Raw genomic sequence first — 22,151 nt, forward strand, 5'->3', positions numbered from 1 at the left:
AACCAGTCTATTTCTTGCAACCTGGTTCTATGAGACACCTTGAAGGAGTAATTCTGAGATCAGATGAAGAGGGTAATAAGGACACCATGTAAGAGGAGATAGACTAATCAGGACAAGTTTCTGAGAAAGAAACATAGAGATTGGAGAAAAATACACTGTAAGTGGTAGGACTAGCCTAAGTGAAGGCACTGGGGCTGTAGGATTCATGGCATGAGAGAACATCTGTAAACGTGAAATCAAATCATACTGAAGAGCTGCCATACTGCCATACTGAAGAGCTTGGGTTCTATTCCTAAGTTAAACCTAAGAATAGAGACTGGACCTATTTGGGATTTAGTATGTGTATGGAAGTGAGAGGAGAGGGAAAAGTTCTGGAAAGAAAACACATTCTCTGGATCCCTGTATTCAAGATGCAGGTTCTCTCTCTGCCTGACCACACCCCATTTCCATTTCTGCCTGGGGAAAGGGGCTCTGCTTAGAGGTCCATACTGAAAGTGGAACAACACCCCCTATGGCTTTGGCTTTCCCTTTAGTATACTAGGGACCTCCAATTTTTCACATTCCCTTCTTCCAAGAAATCAAGCCAGTGGTTCAAACAAAGGAAATCACATCTGGGTCAAAGCTTTCTGGCTCTGGCTGGGGCTCAGGCTTGTTGGCAACTTCAGTTGGAAGAAAACAAATATTCTGTTATCCTATCATTTTCTGCTTTCTATCATACTCTTCTCTCCTAACACGTGTGATATGCAATGTAGCTTGGGCAGACTTCTACAGAACTGTAAAATACTATGTTTGTGTCAGTTAAACTGATGGACTTATGGTCCATTTTACAGCAGTATGGGGAAAGTAATGCACAGTGTCATTTGTCATGGGCAAATATCAAATATTTGTATTGTTCTCAGAAGCTGGCGTCAAAAGTTTTCACCGAAAAATGGCAATAATTGGACATTGTTTCCTTAAATGTCTTGATTTGTTGAACTTTCAGGTGTAGTGAATGTGTAGAATATCACCTGTGCCAGGAGTGCTTTGACCAGTGCTCTCATCTTTCTCACACATTCACATTTCGCGAGGTAAGCTATCCATTTTGAACCTAATACAGTCTCGGTATTGGTCTTGTTGCAATACTAAGTAAATCTATGAAGATGAAGAATCGATAACACTCTAGAATTCAACTTCTTGATATTTTTTTACCTTATTTATTTATTTATTTATTTATTATTTTTGCTGGTCATGGCCTTGAACTCAGGGCCTAGGTACTTATCCCTGAACTTTTCAACTTGAGGGCTAATGCTCTATCACTTGAGCCACACCTTTGCTTGTCGTGTGTGTGTGTGTGTGTGTGTGTGTGTGTGTGTGTGTGTGTGCGATCATTTGGAAATAAGACTCTCATAGACTTTCTAGTTGGCTGCCTTTGAACCGAAACCCTCAGATCTTAGCCTTCTGAATAACTAGGATTACAGGGGTGAGCCAGCAGCACACCCAGCTAGCTTCTTGATAAAATCTAAGTGCATGTTCTTAGAACTCTTTGAGAGGGGTACACAAGGCTACCAGCTCTTACACTGGTGATTCATAAAATGCAACACAATAGCATGCATCTGATGATATTATAAATACTACGAATAGAAACTATAGTCCTCACACTTGAAGATTGCTTTAAAAGAACTTAAACTTAAAGGCTGGCTTTTAGTAATATTGCTGACTACCTTTATGGTTTTCTCTTAAAATTTTTTCTACTAACAACAATAAATCAGGGAGATCATTTCAACTACACACCTTAAAAGTTTTGGTAGTTGGCTCATGCTTGTAATCCTAGCTACTCAGGAGGCTGAAATCTGAGGATCCTAGTTCAAAGCCAACCCAGGCAGGAAAGTCTGTGACACTCTTATCTCCTATTAACCACCAAAAAACCAGAAGTGATGTTATGGCTCAAGTGGTACAGCTTTCACCTTGAGCTGAAGAGCTCAGAGACAACAACCCAGGCCTCATGACCAATTTTTTTAAAAAGTTTTGTGATTCTGAGCAATGCTGTCATCTTTTTCTTGTTACAAGATACCACATCCACATTTACCAGTAATGTCTTTGCCTTACAAAGTACTAAGTGTGATGGCAAGCCGGGCTGCGCAGCAGGCAGAAGCAGGAGGGTCTCAAGTTTGAGGCCACCCTATGCAATTGAGATTATCTCAAAATTTAAAAACTGAAAGGGATGGATTGTAGCTGATTGTTAAAACATGTACCATCACCCCTCTGTTCTACTCACAATTTAAAAAAGTAAAAGTAATGCCATTGTAAGAGTTATGCATCACTGCATGAGCCCCACAGATATAATTTATAATGGTGTTTAAATAGATATGTTTAAGTTAGTAGATATTTCCCCTATTATTGCTATTGATATAGTCTACCAATTTTAATCTATAAAATACAACTTTCGGGCTGGGAAGGTGGCTCAGTGGTAGAGTGCTTGCCTCGCATGCATGAGGCCCTAGGTTTGATTCCTCAGCACCACATAAGCAGAAAAAGCCAGAAGTGGTGCTGTGGCTCCAGTGGTAGAGCGCTCATCTTGAGCTGAAGAGCTGAGGGACAGTGCCCAGGCCCAGAGTTCAGGCCCCATGACCAGAAAAAAAAAAAGAAAAAAAAATACAACTTTCCATAATTTGCAAACAAACATCTACTTTTCACTTATTTCAGAAGAGAAACCAAAGATGGAAATTACTAGAAAAAACATCACAGGATGATATAAAATGTCTAGATGGTAAAAATGAGGTAGAAGAAACAGTGCCACAATTTCAAGAAAAGAAAAGGTGAGGTTTTCATAAAGAGTTTATTTCTTTGTAGGATTTGGGTCTTATAACAGTGATATGTACTCTTGTATTTATTGAGCAATTGTTATGCAATAGGTAACACCATAGCACACAAGTGAAGAGCAAGACTAGCTCTGTCTGCCTGAATCCAACCCAAGCCCAACCACATGTTCTTTTTGTGGCTTTTTGGCTGATTATTTCAGTTCCTTCTGCAAAATTTCCTCATCTTATAATATGGATTGTATAAAACCAACCTCATACGAGTTTTTTTTTTACTGTGAAATTTAATGTTATACACATTAAATATTCAAATAACATCTATTGTTCAGCATTAGCCCCATCAGATTTACTAAGTGTAGGAATGTCATCAAATAATGGCCTAATAATTAGTAATCAAATAATAATCAGCAATCAAATAATCATCTAATAAGTACAAAATCAAAACTAATGTCAATTTTGAAAAGATAGAGAGGAAGTTGCCTTTGTAACATTTGGCCGCTGAGAGAAGGAGGTCGCTTCCTCTCCACCTTCTCTTCTGTCTTTGGATTGATGTACAGGGTAGTGCAAGGAAGGGTCCATCCTTTAGAACACCACCTGGCTGTATAGCATGCATAGTCCTCCAGATTTTTATTAAATGAATAAGGAAAGCACTAAAGAAAAGTAAATACTTCCAAAGGCTATCTACAAATTTAATGTGATACCTATCAATATCCTAACCTCATTCTTCAATGAAATAGAAGAAGGAATCCAAAAATTCACATGGAAAAATAACAAAAGACCCTAAATAGCAAAAGCAATCCTTAGCAGAAAGAACAGTGCTAGAGGAATATCAAAATCAAAATTTCAAACTCTACTACAAAGCTATAGTAATCAAAACAGCTTGGTACTGGCACAAGAACAGACGAGGGCCAATGGAATAGAACTGAAGACCAGTAAATGAACCCGTAGACTTATGGCTACCTAATCTTTGATAAGGGAGCTAAAGAAATAGAATTGAAGAAAGATAGCTTCTTCAGTAAATGATGCTGGCAAAATTGGTTAAACACCTGTAGAAAACTAAAGCTAGATCCTTATATATCACCCTGTACCAGAATCAACTATAAATTGAGTAAAGACTTCAGAGTCAAAGCAGACAACCTGAAAACATTACAGGAAGGAATAGGAGAAAATCTAGAGCTCCTTGGCCAGGCCAAAATTTTCTTAATAAAGACACAAAAACATAACAAATCAAAGAAAGGTTGGACAAATGCGATTACATGAAACTGCAGAGATTCTGCATGGCAAAGGACATAGCTAACAAGATCAATAGAAAGCCAACAGATTGGGAGAAGATCTTCCTTCACTAGCCATACGACAAAGGTCTCATATCTAAAACTCAAAAAATTAGAACTAAAAAAATTAAGTCCCCCAACAACAAAGCCTCAAAGAAACAACCACCCAATTAGGAAGTAGGCTAAAGACTTAAAGAGAAACTTCTCTGAAGAGGAAATAAGAATGGCCAAGAGACACATGAAGAAATGCTCAACTTCTCTAGCCATAAAAGAAATGCAAATCAAAACAACATTGAGATATCACCTCACCCCAGTTAGAATGGCTACAATCAAGAACTCTAAAACAACAGATGCTGGAGGGGATGTGGACAGAAGGGAATCCTACTGCATTGATGGTGTGAATGTAAACTTGTTCAACCATTCTGGAAAGCAGTATGGAGGTTCCTCAAAAGACTCCACATAGAGCTCCCCTATGACCCAGCAATCCCACTTTTGGGCATTTACCCAAATGATCACAAACAAGACCATACTAAAGCTACCAGCACAACTGTGTTTATCTCAGCATTATTTACCATAACTAAGATATGGAACCAACCCAGATGCCCCTCAGTAGATCAATGAATCAAGAAAATGTTATATGTATGTATACACACACACACACACACACACACACACACACACACACACACTCACACACACAATGGAATTCTGTGCCCCCATCAGAAAGAACGATACTGCCCTATTTGTTAGGAAATGGAAAGACTTAGAAAAAAATTATATTAAGTGAAGTAAGCCTGGACCAAAAAAACCTAGGTTCCATGGTTTCCCTTATTTGCAATAACTAGTATATGTCTAGGACAAGCAGAGAAGGTCAAAAGCTATGTACATATGCCCATATAAGATGATGCTAATCAAAATGAACCCCAAGATAGGGACACAAGAGGTTTGATCTTTGTCACTGTTGTTTTTAATATACTATATGATTTGTTTCTTTTGTATGTTCTTCCCCCCAAGGTATATAATCCCTTTTTTCACTGTATTTGATTCCAGTGCCCTGTATCTTGTATATACATTTTTTCTAATTTGGAGAGGGCAAGGGAAATAACAAAATGTTGAAACAAGGATACAGGTAGACCCATTGTAACAATGAGATGTACAAGAAACTATGTTAAAAACAAACTTTACAACTTTGGGGTGGGGGGGAGGGAGGAGTTGGGGTGGTGAGGAGGAAAGGGATGGTAGGGTAAAACAAAGGAGGGGGTAACAATGCTCAATAGGAAATATACTCATTACCTTACTCATGTAACTGTAACTCCTCTGTACAGTATCTTCACAATAAAAAATATAAAAGTATATAGGTTGTATATTATTAAATTATATGTTGCAGCTGGGTTCTGGTGGCTCATGCCTCTAATCCTATCTGCTTAAGAGGCTGAGATCTGAGGATCACAGTTCAAAGCTAGCCATGGCAGAGTCCTTGAGACTCTTATCTCCAGTAAACTACTCAGAAAAAGCTGGAAGTAGCACTGTGGCTCAAGTGGTAAAATGCTAGCCTTGAGCACAAAGAGACTCAGGGTCAGCACCCGGGCCCTGAGTTCAAGCCCCAGGACTGGCAAAAACTAAATAAAATAAAATAACATATGTTGTAAAACACATATAAAAGAAATTTAATAAAATTAAATAAAATCAAAATATTTTAACACGTTCAATTAACCAAAAACTATGCTTATTCTCACCAAATGTATAAATGTACATGTAATACACCCACACATCATGCATACCTAAACACGCTCACACATGTTACATTTCTCCCCAAGTCCCAGTGAACACACAGCCCATGCACCCTGCATACACTACATTCTTAGGAGAACAGAGCTCTTATGTACATAAAACAAGGTTCTCAGTCTCCTTCCTCTAGCTGGGCATCACATTTCCACCTACTAAACTGGGTAACTAAGGATCGGGTTAGAAGACATAGGGGTTGGAAGTTTGGGAGAGAAAATATTGGAGGAAGACAGTCCAGGCAGACAAAATGGAGTAAAAAATGGAATCTTTCAGAATAAAAAGTAAACAATAACAATATTATGGATAACAGTATGATACTATTTTTAGTATTGAATACTAAAATTGACTGTTTAGTTAAAATTAGATGGTATTGGTGGAAGTAGTTTTGTAGTATTGTGGAGATATAATTGAAATAAAAATGTGAACTTTTATAGACAATATTTGTAAATCTTTGTTCTGAATAACTTATGAATACTATAATTCAAACAAATAATTCTGACATTAGCCAAACATTTATTTTTAATACCTATTTTAACAGTTTTAATGGCAGCAAATACCAGTTAATTCACAGTTTATTCACCTTTATTGTCATTCAGTCTTCTATGTGAATATCATCTAATACTATTGTCCTAAGGGAACACCCCACAGGAAAATGAATTTCATCACAGATTATGATCTACCAATTTACCACAGTGGCATACTGTGCCCCTCACTTTCTATGAGTTAACACAGCAAGTTGGATTGTATTTTCCTAATCACATGTCTAAATATTGCCTCACAGTAAAGTAACTTCAGTATGTACTCATCATTTTGAGGCCAGACACCAGTGCTCATGACTGTAATTCTAGCTATTTGAGAAGTTGAGATCTGAGGTTTTCAAAGCCAGCCCAAGCAGAAAAGTCCATGAGATTCTTATCTCTAACCAAGCACCCAAAAAGCCAGAAGTGGAGTTTAAAATGCTCAGGAACAATGTCCAAGCACTGTCAAGCTCCAGGACAGAAAGAAAGAGAGAGAAAGAGAGAGAGAAAGAGAGAGAGAAAGAAAGAGAGAGAGAAAGAAAGAAAGAAAAAGAAAGAAAGAAGGAGAAAGAAAGAAAGAAAGAAAGAAAGAAAGAAAGAAAGAAAGAAAGAAAGAAAGAAAGAAAGAAAGAAAGAAAGAAAGAAAGAAAGAAAGAAAGAAAGAGAAAGAAAGAAGAAAGAAAAAAGAAAGGGAGGGAGGAAGGAGGAAGGGAGGGAGGGAGAGAGAGGAAGAAGGAGAGGATGAGGAAGAGAGAGAGAGACAGGGAGAGAGAGAGAGAGAGAATGGAAGAAAGAGCCGGGCGCTGTGGCTCACGCCTGTAATCCTAGCTACTCAGAAGGCTGAGATCTGAGGATCACAGTTCAAAGCCAGCCCAGGCAGGAAAGTCCTGAGACTCTTATCTCCAATAAACCACTAGAAAACCGGAAGTGGCACTGAGGCTCAAGCGGTAGAGCGCTCGCCTTGAGCTGAAGACACAGGGATAGCGCCCAAGCCCAGAGTTCAAGCCCCATGACCGACAAAAAAAAAATTAAAATTAGAAAAAGGAGAGAAATTTTTTTTTTGTATCAGGATCTTATTTTATTGACATTCAAATACAAATTTAAAAATTCTCATTATGTTGTGAATAGTCAATCTTTGCCCTTTATGAAGTTTGAATTATTTTGAGAATTGATACACTTTTTTAAATTTGATAATATATAAGACTATCTTTGATTCAAAGAAATTTTGTGTTCAGTGCATGATATATATAATAGACCTGATGCTACCTTCCCATCTGTAATCCCATATCAACAGTCACATCTCTGCTTGCTTCTGTTCAGCCAGGTTTACACACCTAAAGATGTTGTGAAGTCACTGCCTCTCCAGTTGGTTACAAAAAAAAGTAAACTGCTTGCACCGGGGTACCAATGTCGACTTTGTCTAAAATCATTTCATCTTGGACAACAAACAAGGCTACTACCATGTACTCATAAGGTAAAAGTCACGCCAGTTTCACTCAACTTGCACTGTCAAGTCAAGGTGTAGTGACTTTTTGTTTCTTCTTACATATTTTTGCCTGCACCTGTACAGAGAAGTTTAGAAAGCCGTCCCAGAGTATATTCAATATGATCTGATTATTAAGATTCATTTCTCATAGAAATGTTCAGAGCTACAAAAACAAACAAGTGTCGATATTGGATCATAGAATACATACAAATGGCTTCAAAACTGAGCTGCTAAATGCCAGATCAATAACATAAACATTTTCTCGTGGTTCTTAATGTTGTCAAATGTTACTGTGATTTTTTTAAACTATTTCTGTATATTGGATTTTGTAAAGATGTCACCTTGTTTCCACTCATAGCTTCTAAAAATGTCTTAAACAGTTTTCACTTGAGCAGAACATGCTGATTGAAAATTTATTTAATTTGAAATATTTCTGCCAGGCTAATGAATTAGAATAATAAAGTCATGTTGCAAAATTATACCTGCCTATGGAAAGGAGGATGGTATAGAATCAATAGGAAAATGTGTGACAAACTATAAATTTTCTGAATGAGAGTTTGTCTTATAGAAGTAGTGTTTGATTATTAACATTCTTTGTGAATACACAATATGCCAAGTAACCTTTCTTATCTACTCATTCATCCTATCTTACCAGGTTTATAAGAATAAAACAAAAGTAATTGCATAAAGGGGAAAATCTGCCCAATATATTTTATTCCCCAAAATTATACTATAAGTTAAACATGCTTCAAATTCAGGTAATGAAAATCTGAGTGTCTGGCATTATGGATTTATGAGAGATTCAACAATGACAAAGATAAAATTGATTCAGTGTCATAGTTACTACTAATACCAATGGGATTTGCAGTGTGTAAAACGATAGAATGATCTCATATTCCTGAATAGAGAGCAGTTAAAATTGGTTGATTTATTAAAATTTATAATTGAGTTACATATAATTAGATTTCAAAGTCTTGAAAGGTAGAAAACATTTCTTATTGGTTTCTAGTTAATGTGTTGTTAAATAGAGTTTAGTGTAGACTTCTCAGCCATAAACTCATTGAAAACATTATTTTGACAGTAGAGTATAAATTGTCTCATGTTAAAAATTAAAGTTATTAGCTACACTTTATTTTTATTGTCAAGTGAATGTACTAGGGAGTTACAGTTTGAGTAAAGTAATAAGCACATTTCTTGTCCCCTCCCCCAACTCCCCTTCGAGTTGTACAGATCATTTCCAACATATTGTCTTGTGAATATTGCTGTTGCATTGGCTCCCCCCTTGAGAGGAAGATAGAAAAGGGGACAGGCAGAGAAATAAGAAGCACATTATTATAAAGAAGGGACAAGAAGTGCATTATTATAAAGCTTCTGACCTTATGAAACAAAGCACCTTTAAGCAAAACTCTTCATAAGAGTACAAGTCTTGTAATTCAAATAAAATGCCTGCAGATAAAAACAAAAACTCAATTCTGTCATAGTACTTAAGGAAGATAAATGGCTGAGTTAGGCTATTCTATCTATTTTGCTGATATTTGGAAAAGAAAAATCCTGTGGAACACTAACATTTATCTAGTTATTCTTACAGCTCCTTAGATGCAACAGAAATGCCTAAATTGACAGTTAATTGTTTCACATGAACTTACTGAACTCAAAATATAATATTTTTTGTCAGGTACCAGTGGCTCATATGCTTATAATCCTAGTAAGGAGGCTGAGATCTGAAGATCACAGTTTGAAGTCAGCTTGCATAGGAAAGTCCAGCATAGGAAAGTCCATGAAACTCTTAATCTCCATAAAGCTGAAAATGAAGCTGTGGCTCAAGTGTTAGAGGCCAGTCTTGAGGGAAAAAAAGCTAAGGGACATGGCCCAGGCCCTGACTATTATTATAAACACACACACACACACACACACACAGACACACACACACACACACACACACACACACACTACTCAATAGCCAAGTATTTCTTGAAATAAAATTATTTTGGTAAACATTTGTAGACTCATCCTTAAGGTGGCTGATAGTTCCTTTTATTACCAAAAGTGTGAATTATTTCACATTTTTATACCCAGGTCGCAGGACCCCCACCAAGAAGACCACCAAGAGGCAGACTTTACAGCTGTTTTAAGGTTTTATTTAAACGGACTGCAGCTCAGGCCTCATCCTACACTCTGACACAGCAGAGCCTAGGAGGAGAGCCCCGAGCTAAAGATTCGCAGGGTTTATAAAGGCACACAACCAACCAGGTGTTTGGATTACCACCACATGTTGCTCTGCTAGAAACAAGCAACAAGTGGTCACTGCCTCAAAACTTTAACCCTTCATTCCCCCTCTTAACTTATGGTCCTGAGACAAAATCTTGTGGCTCTGGCCTAAAACTAAACTCCAACAGCCCTTGAGGTATAGTCCCTCACTGATCTTAGCCATACTATTAAACAATAATACCAATAATAATCAGTTCATTTTTCTTTTCTTGAGCCATATGCGTAGTGGTTGGGTAGGATGCTTGGAGACTTCCCATGTTTCTCCACGGTCGTCCATGGCAAAGGGGTCGGCTGGTCTGGCATGGGAGCAGTGAATCCAAGAAGCAATGCCATCCAACTTAAGGGCAGTGGGTATAGCTAGTAGCACCATGTAAGGTCCCTTCTACCGTGGTTCCAGAGATCTCAAGTTGTGCCTTCAAACAAACACCCAGTCCCCTGGTTTAAACAAATGGGGGTAGAGATAGAAGCAGAATCATATAATGCTCTAAGCTGGGGCCACATACTGTTATGCACCAGCTGTAAATAGTCAAGCTTACACAGAAATTCAGTATCATCCAAATCAGCAAGCAATTCAGTCTGAAGGGTAGGGATAATGGGTGGAGGGTGTCCATACATTATTTCAAAAGGAGTAAAGCCAAGCTGATAGGGTGAATTTCTTACTCCAAACAGGGCAAAAGGAAGGAGCGATACCCAGTCTGCGCCAGTCTCCAAGGCCAATTTAGTTAAGGTCTCTTTTAGAGTCCGATTCATTCTTTCTACCTGCCTGAACTCTGGGGTCTATAAGCACAGTGCAATTTCCAATCCATCCACAGTGCCGCAGCTATTCCCTGACTTAATTTTGAGACGAAGGCTGGTCCATTGTCTGACCCGATGGTGGATGGGAAGCCATACCTGGGTAGGATTTCTTCCAGGATCTTCTTAGCCACAACGTTCGTGGTCTCATGCTTTATTGGGTAGGCTTCAGCCCATCTTGAAAAGGTGTCTACAAAAACTAGCAAATATTTACATCCAAATTTTCCAGTTTTAATCTCTGTGAAGCCTACGTCCCAATACACACCTGGCCATCTCCACAGAGGCGAGCTCCTTTTGTAACAGGTTGATTGGGGGCATTGGTGAGCTCACAGGCTTTACAATTTTTAACAATGTCCTCAATGAGTTGATTTCCTTGCCTAATTTTTACTTCTGAGTGTTGGAGCAAGTCCTGTGTTCTTTGGGTTCCCATGTGAGAGGCCCAATGGATTCTCTTAAGAATCCCCTTGCCCAATCTTTGTGGCAAGGTAAGTTTCCCCTAACCAGTTTTCCACCGGTCTTTGTTTCCTTCTCTGTCCGAGGGTTTATAGGCCATGGGAATTTTCTTTATCCACTCCAAGTCTTCTTGGGAGTACTGAGGCTCAGGAGGCAAAGCTCATGGCCCTGTGTCTACTAGAGTCAGTACTTCCGCTCTGGGCTGGAGGGCCGCCTCCTTAGCTGCCTGATCGGCCAAGTTATTTCCTTTGGTTATAGAATCAGTTCCCTTTTGATGGCCAGGGCAGTGCATAATGGCAATATTTGCTGGTTCCCATATGGCCTGGATGAGGCTTAAAATTTCTTGTTTGTTTTTAATAGCCTTTCCCTCAGCTGTCAGCGGCCCCCTCTCTTGGTAAATGGCTACCGACTGTCCGTGTAAATGTTTAGTCTCTTCCCTTTTCCCACTTGTGGGGCTTTTGTTAGTGCCACTAGTTCTGCTCTTTGTGCAGACATTTCCTGGGGGAGTGCTTCTGCCCACACTATCTCAGTGTCCGTGGTGACTGCTGCTTCCGTGTACCTTTTTCCATCTTAGATGAAACTGCTGCCATCTGTGACCCAGGTATGCTCGGCATGCGATAGTGACGAGTCCAACAAGTCTGGCCTCTTTTCCTTGGCCCAGTCTCTCTTTCCATGCTCAATTTCACATTCTCTGTCCTTCCTTTCCTGTCTTTGCTCTTCTGTCTCTCTCTTATTGTAAACCTTTTCCCCTGCGGCTACTAGATCCCTAATAGACTTTTCACCAAGTCTGTCTAGAGCCTGCAACTTTCGCTTTATGTCTGGTGCAGCTTGATTTATATAGGCAAACATAATCATCTGAGCTGACTCCTGGGTCTCAAGATCATACAAGGTATATTGACTAAAAGCTTCCATGAGCCACTCAAGATATGCTGCCGGACTTTCACTTCCTCCCTGTCTAACATCATAAACCTTGGCCATATTAGTAGGTCAGCGAGCTACCACCTTGAGACCTTCCAACAGAGCCTGGTCATAGATGAGGAGTCACTCCCTACCTTCAACCATATTGTAGTCCCATGTTGGTCGGATCTCAGGAAAATAGGCAGCGATCAGGGCAGGATCTGTGATGGGCGCTCCTGTGGGGCCAGGGATATGTTTCTGGGCCGCTTCTCAGATACGGTCTCTCTCTTCGGTGGTAAATAGGACCTGTAAAGCTGACTGCAATCATCCCAAGTGGGCTGATGAGTAAAGAGAATAGTTTCAAGCAAACGAATTAAATCCTGGGGTTTCTCAGAAAAGGGGGCATTTTGGGTGCACCAATTGTATAGATCACTGGTAGAAAATGGCCAATATTGGAGTTGCTGTTGATCATCTGCATGCATAGGACCTACGGTGTGTAAGGGAAAAACAGCTGAATTAGAAAGCAGGTTGATCCCACGGCGTCCTCGAGTGACTGGCCCCTCAGAAACTTTAGGGACAGGTGCCGAGGGTTCAGCTGCTGGTTCTATAGCTCCCTCCTCCTCTTGATCATTCTCAGGCTCTGCAAAAGGAATCTGGGAAGAGGAATATGGGGGAGGAAACATTTCTTCTTCGAAGTTATCTCCCTGAAAAACCGGGGGGGGGGGTATCTTTTCTTTTCCTCTTTCTCAGTTTCTTTTTGTAAGTCTAGGGGGCTAGATGGAGTGGTGTCCATGGTTTCCAGTGCCATCAGTCGTACAGTCCAAAAAACAATAAACAGTACAAACAAAACACATGCAGTCCTGACAGTTACAAAAAAAAGCTTACGAAGTGGAGATCTCCCAAATTGGTCCACTGACTCCTGTCATGGAGGGGTTCCACACCCACGCCCCACAGCAGAAGGAGCAGACCCACAGTGGGCAAGTTGGGCCTCCATTAGGAGGCCTTCTTGGTCAGTTCCGGCCCAACACCGAACCGACCCCCACCCTACAATTCACACAGCAGGGTTCCAAGGACCCCGACCCACACGGTGGGGTTCCAAGGAACCCAGTTCCTCCAGGGTTGTCGTGTAAGTACGTCTGCCTCGACAACCCTTTACGAATCGGAGCAGCCATCCTCACAAAGGAAAATGAAAGTAAAACAGACAAATGACAGGACAAGACAAATTAACAAAGACAGTGTTGTTTTACCTTTGGGGGGCCGTGCTTTGGGGGGATCCTGGATGAGCCCCCACTAATATGTTATACCCAGGTCGCAGGACTCCCACCAAGAAGACCACCAAGAGTCAGACTTTACAGTTGTTTTAAGGTTTTATTTAAACGGGCTGCAGCTCAGGCCTCGTCCTACACTCTGACACAGCAGAGCCTAGGAGGAGAGCCCTGAGCTAAACATTTGCAGGGTTTATAAAGGCACACAACCAACCAGGTGTTTGGATTACCACCATGTGTTGCTCTGCTAGAAACAAGCAACAAGTGGTCACTGCCTCAAAACTTTAACCCTTCAACATCAGACTAATTTTCCTTTCTAAGTTATTATGTGTTTCATTTTTCTTTTTTTTCTTGTCTTTTTTTGTTATTGTTGTAGGTTGTCGGGCTTGAATTCGGGGCTTGTGCCTATACACTGTCCCTGTGCTTTTTTGCCCAAAGCTAGTACTCTACCACACAGCTTATGTCCCCTTTTTAGGTGGTTAATTGGAGATGAGAATCTCATGGACTGTAATGCCTGGATTGGCTTCAAACTGCAAACCTTAGCTCTAAGCCTCCTGAGTAACTAGGATACAGGGATGAGCCATAAGCACCAGCAATAATTTTCATTTCTTAGAAGCATGAAATTAATATTTTGAATAAATATTAAATTTTAAACAAAATTATATAGTAATACAGATATATCCATAAGAGGTTTTGCATTTCAATGTTGAAAATGGAGATGATTCCATATAACCATTATTTTTTCTTAAAACTTGGTTAAAATTGCATTTCAACTTTGTTATATAGTTTTAACATACTTACAAAACTAGAAAAACTTAAATAATATTAATTATAAAGATAACAATTATAGCTCTACATAACTTATAACCTTGTGTTTCAAGTTTCATAGGAAATGCATCGACAAGTGGCTACTCTACAAGTGCAATTCATGCCCTATTGATGGACAAGTTATATATAACCCTTTAATCTGGAAAGGCAATGCTGTGAATGGTCAAGCACATCCATACTCTTCAAACTTAGATATCATTCATCTGCCAAAGCAAGAATCACTAAAGCTTTTTATTCCTGGCACTAGACTGGTCTTAAAACAAAGCAAATATGGAATTTTACCAAGCATACCTCAGTGTGATTCCCCAAAATTGAACACACCTCAGAATCCATCAGATATCTATCAGAACATAACAATTGATGATCTATGCTCTGTGAAATTAGATGACACAAATTCAAGAAAATTAATCCATGAACATAAAGTTAACCAATATTTCCCCAGCTACTTTCAAGATTTACCCACTGGGTCATTTGGGAAGACAGCATATCAAACATTTCTTCCATCCCTTACTCAAGAGAATGTCATATGTCTCAATGGAATAAAAATCCCAGCTAACAGCAAAACATGTATTACCAGTCAAAGTCAAAAGGTAGGCAAAGACTGTAAATACATTAATCATAAGCCAAACAGGATTCATGGTATCAAAACAAGAGAAGAAAACAGGAGATCAAATATGTTACTTCCAGAGGATCTACATCTTACTCTCAATGGGACTACAACTAAACTTAACTTGCCTAAAAGACATAGTAATGACATGGAAAAACTTAGACAAAAATGTATTCCTCCACCAAGATGACCTGTGACTCCCTCCTTACAAATAGTACTGTAGCATCTTTAATAATGGAAGGAGTTCAATTGTGGGGAAAAACATATTTTATAACCATCAGAAATTTTTGATTATATATAAAAATATTTTATAAAACATAAAATATATATACAGTTTTGACAAATGTATATGAAATCTTGGGTTGTCATTTTGCCTACTTGTCTATGAAGAGCTTCTTTTCTTGAAAGAAAATTAAGACAAAGTGTTACATGTCAATAATGAGTCTGCTCAGGATGTTATGAATTCTAGATCAAAGCTTTTATATTTTACAGTGAATAAAACTTTTTAAAGTTACAGATAACAGCATGTTGGGCTTATTTCCAAGTACTTGCACAGATTCTGTATTTTTTGCCTTAATCATTATACACCTATAGGAAATTAAAATGGTAGCTTTCTTTTAAATTTATTTCCTCAAAGTGTTCATATATTAAATGAAAATAAAATGTAATTATACAAACAATGCTGCATTTTTAATAGTTTTACCAGTTTCACTTTCAAAAAAATTGTATTTTGTAAATAGTGCCAAACTTCTTGTAACAATCACTGTGAAAGGACCTTGTTATTGCTCTATTTTTTTAAAGAAAATCTTTACTTCAAAATGTTCATCCTGAAAATAACATGATTGGGTTCTCATTGTGGTTTTTAAAAATATTTTTATCATCTTAAAGTAGTTATTCAAAGGAGTTGTCATTCAACATAGTAGTTTACCAATATAGTGCATCTTGCAACTTTAAAACACAACTCTGTATTCAAAGAAGCCCCTCAATTCTGCAAACTAGGAAGGTTACCTATTAGTTATCAAGTAAAGGACTCCTGGGAAAGTTATTATATGCATTTGCTATGGGTTGAAATTTTTCTCATTAAATTTACCTCAGGTTTAACTTTAAATCAGGCACTGCATTGATTTGAGCAGGTCCTCAGTCTTCTAGTCTTCCCTACTTTCCTCTAGTAACACTTTTCGTGGTTAACTATCTCCACTTTTGTGAGTCAGCCCCTTTATCTGTTACTCAGGTTGTCATTTCTTTTTTTTTTTTTTTTGGTCGGCTGTGGGGCTTGAACTCTGGGCCTGGGTGCTGTCCCTCAGCTCTTCAGCTCAAGGCAAGCGCTCTACCAGTTGAGCTACAGCGCCACTTCCGGCTTTCTGGTCGTTTTATTGGAGATAGGAGTCTCATGGTCTCTCCTGCCAGGGCTGGCTTTGAACCGTGATCCTCAGATCTCAGCCTCCCGAGTAGCTAGGATTACAGGCATGAGCCACCAGCGCCCGGCACAGGTTGTCATTTCTTACAAAATTGTATCTACCTGCATTTTGGTGGTTCCATAACAGGTGGCCTTTGTTGATGCATCATCCCATTATCCCCAGTGCTATGAGTAAGCTCAGGACTAAGAGCCTCTCCTGCTGTCAATCCTGAATGACAGAAGAAAGCTTCCACTGCACATATGAGCAATGCTGGGGCTGCAAACCGGCACTGATCATGGCCTTGGTAAATGTATTTTACTCATAATTGTCTGGCCTCACAGAATATCTCCACTTTTAGCATGCCCTCTTTTTCATGCCGTTATGAGTCAATCTATAGTGGCAGTGCACCATCACCTGAAGTCCTTACCCAGTCATTAAATCCTCCATCAAAACAACATTCTCAAAGAAATGAACAATGTTCTTTAGCCTCAGAATTCAGAACCCATGTGTTCTTTTCGAGGACACAATACACAATGGTAGGATATGCAGCTACTTTAAAGTATAATATCCAGTGACTCTGTGGAAATTTCACATCCTTAGCTGGGCTATGCTATGACTTAGTCCTTATTAAACACTAGTAACAAGAGGTAAAGTAACAAGAGGCAAATCTTGAAGAAGACATGATATTCACGCAAGGGAAAGAGCCTGCTGCTGCATTTTCCTGCTGCAGGCCTGCCTGGAGCTCAATTTTTTCAAAGACATCACTCAAATGTTCTCTTTCCAAGCGTTAAGTTGTTTCCAACTAGGCCCTGATCCTGGCATTACCTGCCTGCAGATATCTTACCTGAAGTTCTACCAGGCCTGGAAGGTCTGGGTCTCAGCTTGTTCATGCAGGTAAGATGTCTGTAGCTTCCAGGAAAGTCTGTGGGCTTTCACATAGTAGGTGTTCAATAGCCTGAGGCTTTTCATTCTTTAGTTTTCTAGAGTAGCAATTAGCTTAAGAGGAGCCATTCATTCCATTTTTCTTTTTTTTTAATTTATTTTATTTTATTTTATTTGTGAACATACTGTACAGAGGGGTTACAATTACATGGGCAGGATAATGCGTACATTTCTTACCAAGCATTGCAGCCTCCTCCTTTGTTTACCCTTCACCTCCCTTCCCATCCTCCCCCCTCCCCCCCAATCCCAATCCTTCTCCTTCCCCCCCCCCACCGACATTGTAAAGCTCGTTTTGTTTTGTATCTCCCCTATCACTTAAAGCTCAGCTACACCACATCCAATAGTAGTTACCCTTCTCCCATAGTGACTCATCCACAGAACATCAGTCACTGGATTTCCACATTATGCCCAGAGGTGTGTGTTTCACTTACCAGAGGCACAGTCTTTGTTGCAGCTTCACTGAAAATGATCCACTCCCTCCCTTCAGACCGCTCCCTTTCCTGGCTTTCACAGATTGATTGTTCCTAAAGCAGGTGTGTAAGCAGAACTGATGTGCTGGCTCTGCATTGACAATTAACACGTGCTCAAAAGCAAGGGTCTGCTGGGCCCTGATGGCTTACACCTGTATTCTTAGCTGCTCATGAGGCTAAGATCTGAGGATCTTGATTCAAAGTCAGCCCAGGCAGGAAAATCCCTGACATTTTTTTTTTTTAAGTCCAGTCGTGGGGCCTGAACTCTGGGGCTGAGTGCTGTCCCTCAGCTCTTCAGCTCAAGGCTAGTGCTCTACCACTTGAGCCACAGCACCACTTCCCGCTCTTTTCTTTTTGCTTATGTGGTGCTGAGGAATCGAACCCAGGGCCTCATGCGTGCAAGGCGAGTGCTCTACCACTGGGCCACCTTCCCAGCCCCCCTGAGATTCTTATCTCCATTTAACCACCAGAAAACTGGAAGTGGAGCTTTGGCTGAAATTGGTAGAGCACCAGCCTTGAAATGCTCAGGGACAGCACCCAGGCCCTGAGTTCAAGATCCACAAGCAACCAAATAAAATAACTAGCATATGTCTGGAGTAAGCAGAAAAGGTCAAAAGCTATGTACATATGACCAGATAAGATGATGTTAAGCAAAATGAACCAAGTGTTTTTTTTCTTTCCTGTTATTGTTTCTAATGTATTTATAATATATCGTGATTTTTTTTTGTTTCTTTGTACATTCATCCCCCATGGTATAACCCCTGTTTTCACTGTATTTGATGCCGGTGCCTTGCAACTTGTATATATACACTTCTCTAATTTGGAGAGAGGAAGGGAAAAAACAAAATGCTTAAATAGGGATACAGGTTGACCCATTATAACAATGAGATGCACAAGACACTATGTTGAAAAATGAACTTTACAATTTAGGCCAGGGGTGGAGGATGTGGAAGATGGGGGGAGTGTAGTTTTGGAGGTGGGGTGGGAAGGGATGGTAGGGGAAAAACAAAGGAGGAGATAACAATACTTGATAGGATATGTACTCATTACCTTGCTCATGTAACTGTAACCCCTCTGTACAGTATTTTTACAATAAAAAGTATTAAAAAACACAGAACAAGGGTCTAATTCTACTAAAATATATTTTACCACTCTTCATCTTCATCCTTTCCCTTGGGAAAGAAAATATTTGGCAGAAGAAAGCTGAGCATGGTGGCACATGCCTGTAATCATACCTTTTCAGGAGGGAGCCGCAGAAAGATGTCGTTTGAGGTTAGTGGAAGTGGCGCTGTGGCTCAAGCGGCAGAGTGCTTGCCTTGAGCTGAAGAGCTGAGGGACAGTGCCCAGGCCCAGAGTTCAAGCCCCATGACGAAAAAAAAAAGTTTGAGGCTAGCCCAAACAAAGTTAGTGAGACCCAATCTCAACAGTTCAAGTGTACAATGTTTATTTAGCAAGTATAAAGACCTGCAGTGAGTCCTCAGTACCACCAAAAAGAAAAGGAATTTGGCAGGGAGGGAAGTAGAACTGTGCAGCTTTGGCTGTACTTCTACCTCAACAAATTATGGGGTACTGTGCATTGCAGAAAAGGGTGTGAGCTTGGGTTATGCAAGTGCCCGGTAACTGAGACAACCTGAAGGAGCTGAGCACAGTACACCATCCACTGTAACATGCTCAGGAGCCAAGGCAGCTGACATGTGAAGACTGATGAGGGCTACAAGTTCCCCCTCTAGTGTAAGTAGAGCTGGAGAATACATTTAGCAAAGGATTGATTAGGACAAGGAGGTAAATGAAGTCCAAACAATTCATTTTGTAGTAGCCATTATTACTGCTCATCAGTATCTTTCCCTTGCATTTAGAGAAGTATATTTTCTAAGTCTTTTAGAGTTATGGAGAGCATTATAATGAGCTCTGACCAATGATATGCAGGAGAAAGAGAATGTTATTACTTTCAGCCAGAGGTAGAGAAAAGGTCCTGCACATTCCAGTTTCTTTTCCTCAGCCAGTAACTGGAGAGCCATAGATTACAGAAAGTATAGCAGCAGAGTAACAGAGCTTCCATCAGCCCACACACTGAAACGTTAGAGTTCATAATGGAGCTTTGGGTGTGATATAAGTTTAGAGGTTGCCAAGCACCAGTGGTTCATACCTGTTCATCTAAGCTACTCAAGAGATTGAGATCTGATGATTACAGTTCTAAGCTAGCCCAGGCAGGAAAGTCTGTTAAGATTTTCACTTATCACCAGTGGAGAAGTGGAGCTGTGGCTCAAGTAGTAGTGTTACCCTTGAGCAAAAGAAGAAAAAGCCAGAAATGCCACTAAGGCTCCAAGTGGTAGAGCACTAGCCTTGAACACAAAAGCTCAAGGACATTGCCCAGACCCTGGGTTCAAGCCCTAGGACTGGCACAAAGAAAAATTAGGGGTCATAGGCATTGCACTGCAGATTCTCTGATCCAGGCAAAGTAAAGCATTATTTGGGCAGGAAAAAGAAGATGTGAGATAATATGGGAATGGGGGTCATGGTTTATTCACAGGCTCACTTTGTCTTCTGGCATCCTGTACAGTAATGGTACACAGTTATAATCTCTGTAGATTAAAGTAGCATCTGACCAAGTTTGGCCTCAAGGTTACCTAAGGTGTCTCATATGTACATGGTCTCGGGGCTACATGAATATGTTTAAGTTCTCTGGGCTCGCATCACTAGGGTCCTCCAGAAGTACTGCTAAAGGAGTTCAACTTACTCTATTGTCTCTTCAAGCCACCCATTTACAGCATCTCACTGCACAATCTACATGTCATCTGTCTTCTGGCAAGGAAGGTTGACTCCTGAACCTATCTACCACCACAACAGTATATACCATAACAGCATATTACCAAAGGGCAGGCCCTCTTTTTTTTAGTTGTTTTTTTTTATTGTGAAAATACTGTACAGAGGGGTTACAGTTACATGAGCAAGGTAATGAGTTCATTTCTTATCCAGCATTGTTGCCTCCTCCTTTGTTTTTCCCCTACCATCCCTTCCCTACTACCTTCTCAGCTACACTCCCCATCCCCAACTAAATTGTAAAGTTTGTTTTTTGACATAGCATCTTGTACATCTCATTGTTGCGATTGTCAATCTGTATCCCTATTTAAACAATTTGTTTTTTCCCTTCCCTTCCCCAAATTATACCAAATAAAATACAGTGAAAATAGAGGTTATACCATGGGGGAGGGACATACAAAGCAACAAGAAAATCACATGGTACCTTACAAATATGCTAGAAACAATAGCAAGGAAGACAAAAAACACTTGTGTCCCTATCTTGGGGTTCATTTCACCTAACATCATCTTATCTGACCTTTTCCACTTGTCCCAGACATATACTAGTTTATAGCCTGTAACTAACACCAGGAGGATCCCAAATTTGCCAAATTTATGGAAGGGATACTTAGCAAGCTGTTACATCAGGACAGTACTGACATAACAGTGATTGTCAAGAATATAAACACCACACTCAGTTTTCAGTAAAGCAGATACACCTCTCTGGGCTGCACTAAGTAAGTCTAGGACCATGAAGTTCTGTAAGTATACTTTCCACATTTGGTACTCTACTTCATTCAGTGAAAATAGGGTGTGGTGGATACAATTTAATGCTCTGTTGGTATAGAAAGCTAATGTGGTTACTTGGGTTTTAACCTAGACATCTGTGCACTGAGGTGAGAGCAGGGTAACTGAATAATACCACCATGGAATGGGCTTCATTCTGTCAAGCCCAGGCAGCATCCCAGTTTGGGGGGCCTCTGCTACATCTTGTATTCCACCAAGTCCAGGAGATACAGCCTGTTCCAGGTACACTTACCCAACCAACTCTGAGACAGATATGGCTATCCACATGCCCCAAACACCCAGAATGTACACCACCTGCATCTCCAACCTCTGTCTATCTGAAATAACCTGACCACACAAGGTTGGATATCAAAGGTTTTTCTGATATTAATTTATGGCATAGTGGTAAGAAAAGAGACGTGGTATTTCAAGTTTTTAAATTTGTTCAGATGTGTCTCATGGTGTCCACATATTGGCATGGTTTCCTTTGGCCCCCTGAAAGTGCTGCTACCAAGTCACTGGACAGGTTCCTGAGTGCGGAGATGAAAGAAGTAGGAACCATGCCTGACAAGTTTGACTCTGGATCCACATCCAAGACCAAAGTCATCAGGCTTGTCCCTGGGGACTTCCTAAGTGTGCCCTTCCCCACAATAGCTCTTATTAGAGGAATATTTGCTTCCCTCTACCATTCAACAGCTGACAGGAGATGAAGCCAAGTCTGAAGACCATTTCAGGTCTATATCCTGGACATAAGTGGGCATCACTCCTCCTATATCCTGTGGCTGAATTCAG

The 22,151-nt window shown here is 40.0% G+C and overlaps 1 protein-coding gene across 1 annotated transcript in view; it reads left to right on the forward strand.

Annotated features, from left to right (window-relative positions):
* The window catches only part of Zswim2 (zinc finger SWIM-type containing 2), a 29,349-nt gene extending 14,194 nt beyond the window's left edge, over positions 1-15,155 (forward strand). Inside the window, exons 6-9 of the mRNA XM_042688391.1 lie at positions 983-1,067; positions 2,683-2,795; positions 7,690-7,843; positions 14,412-15,155. Coding sequence (XP_042544325.1) covers positions 983-1,067; positions 2,683-2,795; positions 7,690-7,843; positions 14,412-15,155 — 1,096 coding nt within the window. The remainder of the gene's footprint in view (positions 1-982; positions 1,068-2,682; positions 2,796-7,689; positions 7,844-14,411) is intronic.
* The last annotated feature ends 6,996 nt before the right edge of the window (positions 15,156-22,151 follow it).

The sequence above is a fragment of the Dipodomys spectabilis genome, unplaced genomic scaffold (assembly GCF_019054845.1).
Source record: "Dipodomys spectabilis isolate Male_0828 unplaced genomic scaffold, ASM1905484v1 ptg000115l, whole genome shotgun sequence".
Taxonomy (NCBI): domain Eukaryota; kingdom Metazoa; phylum Chordata; class Mammalia; order Rodentia; family Heteromyidae; genus Dipodomys; species Dipodomys spectabilis.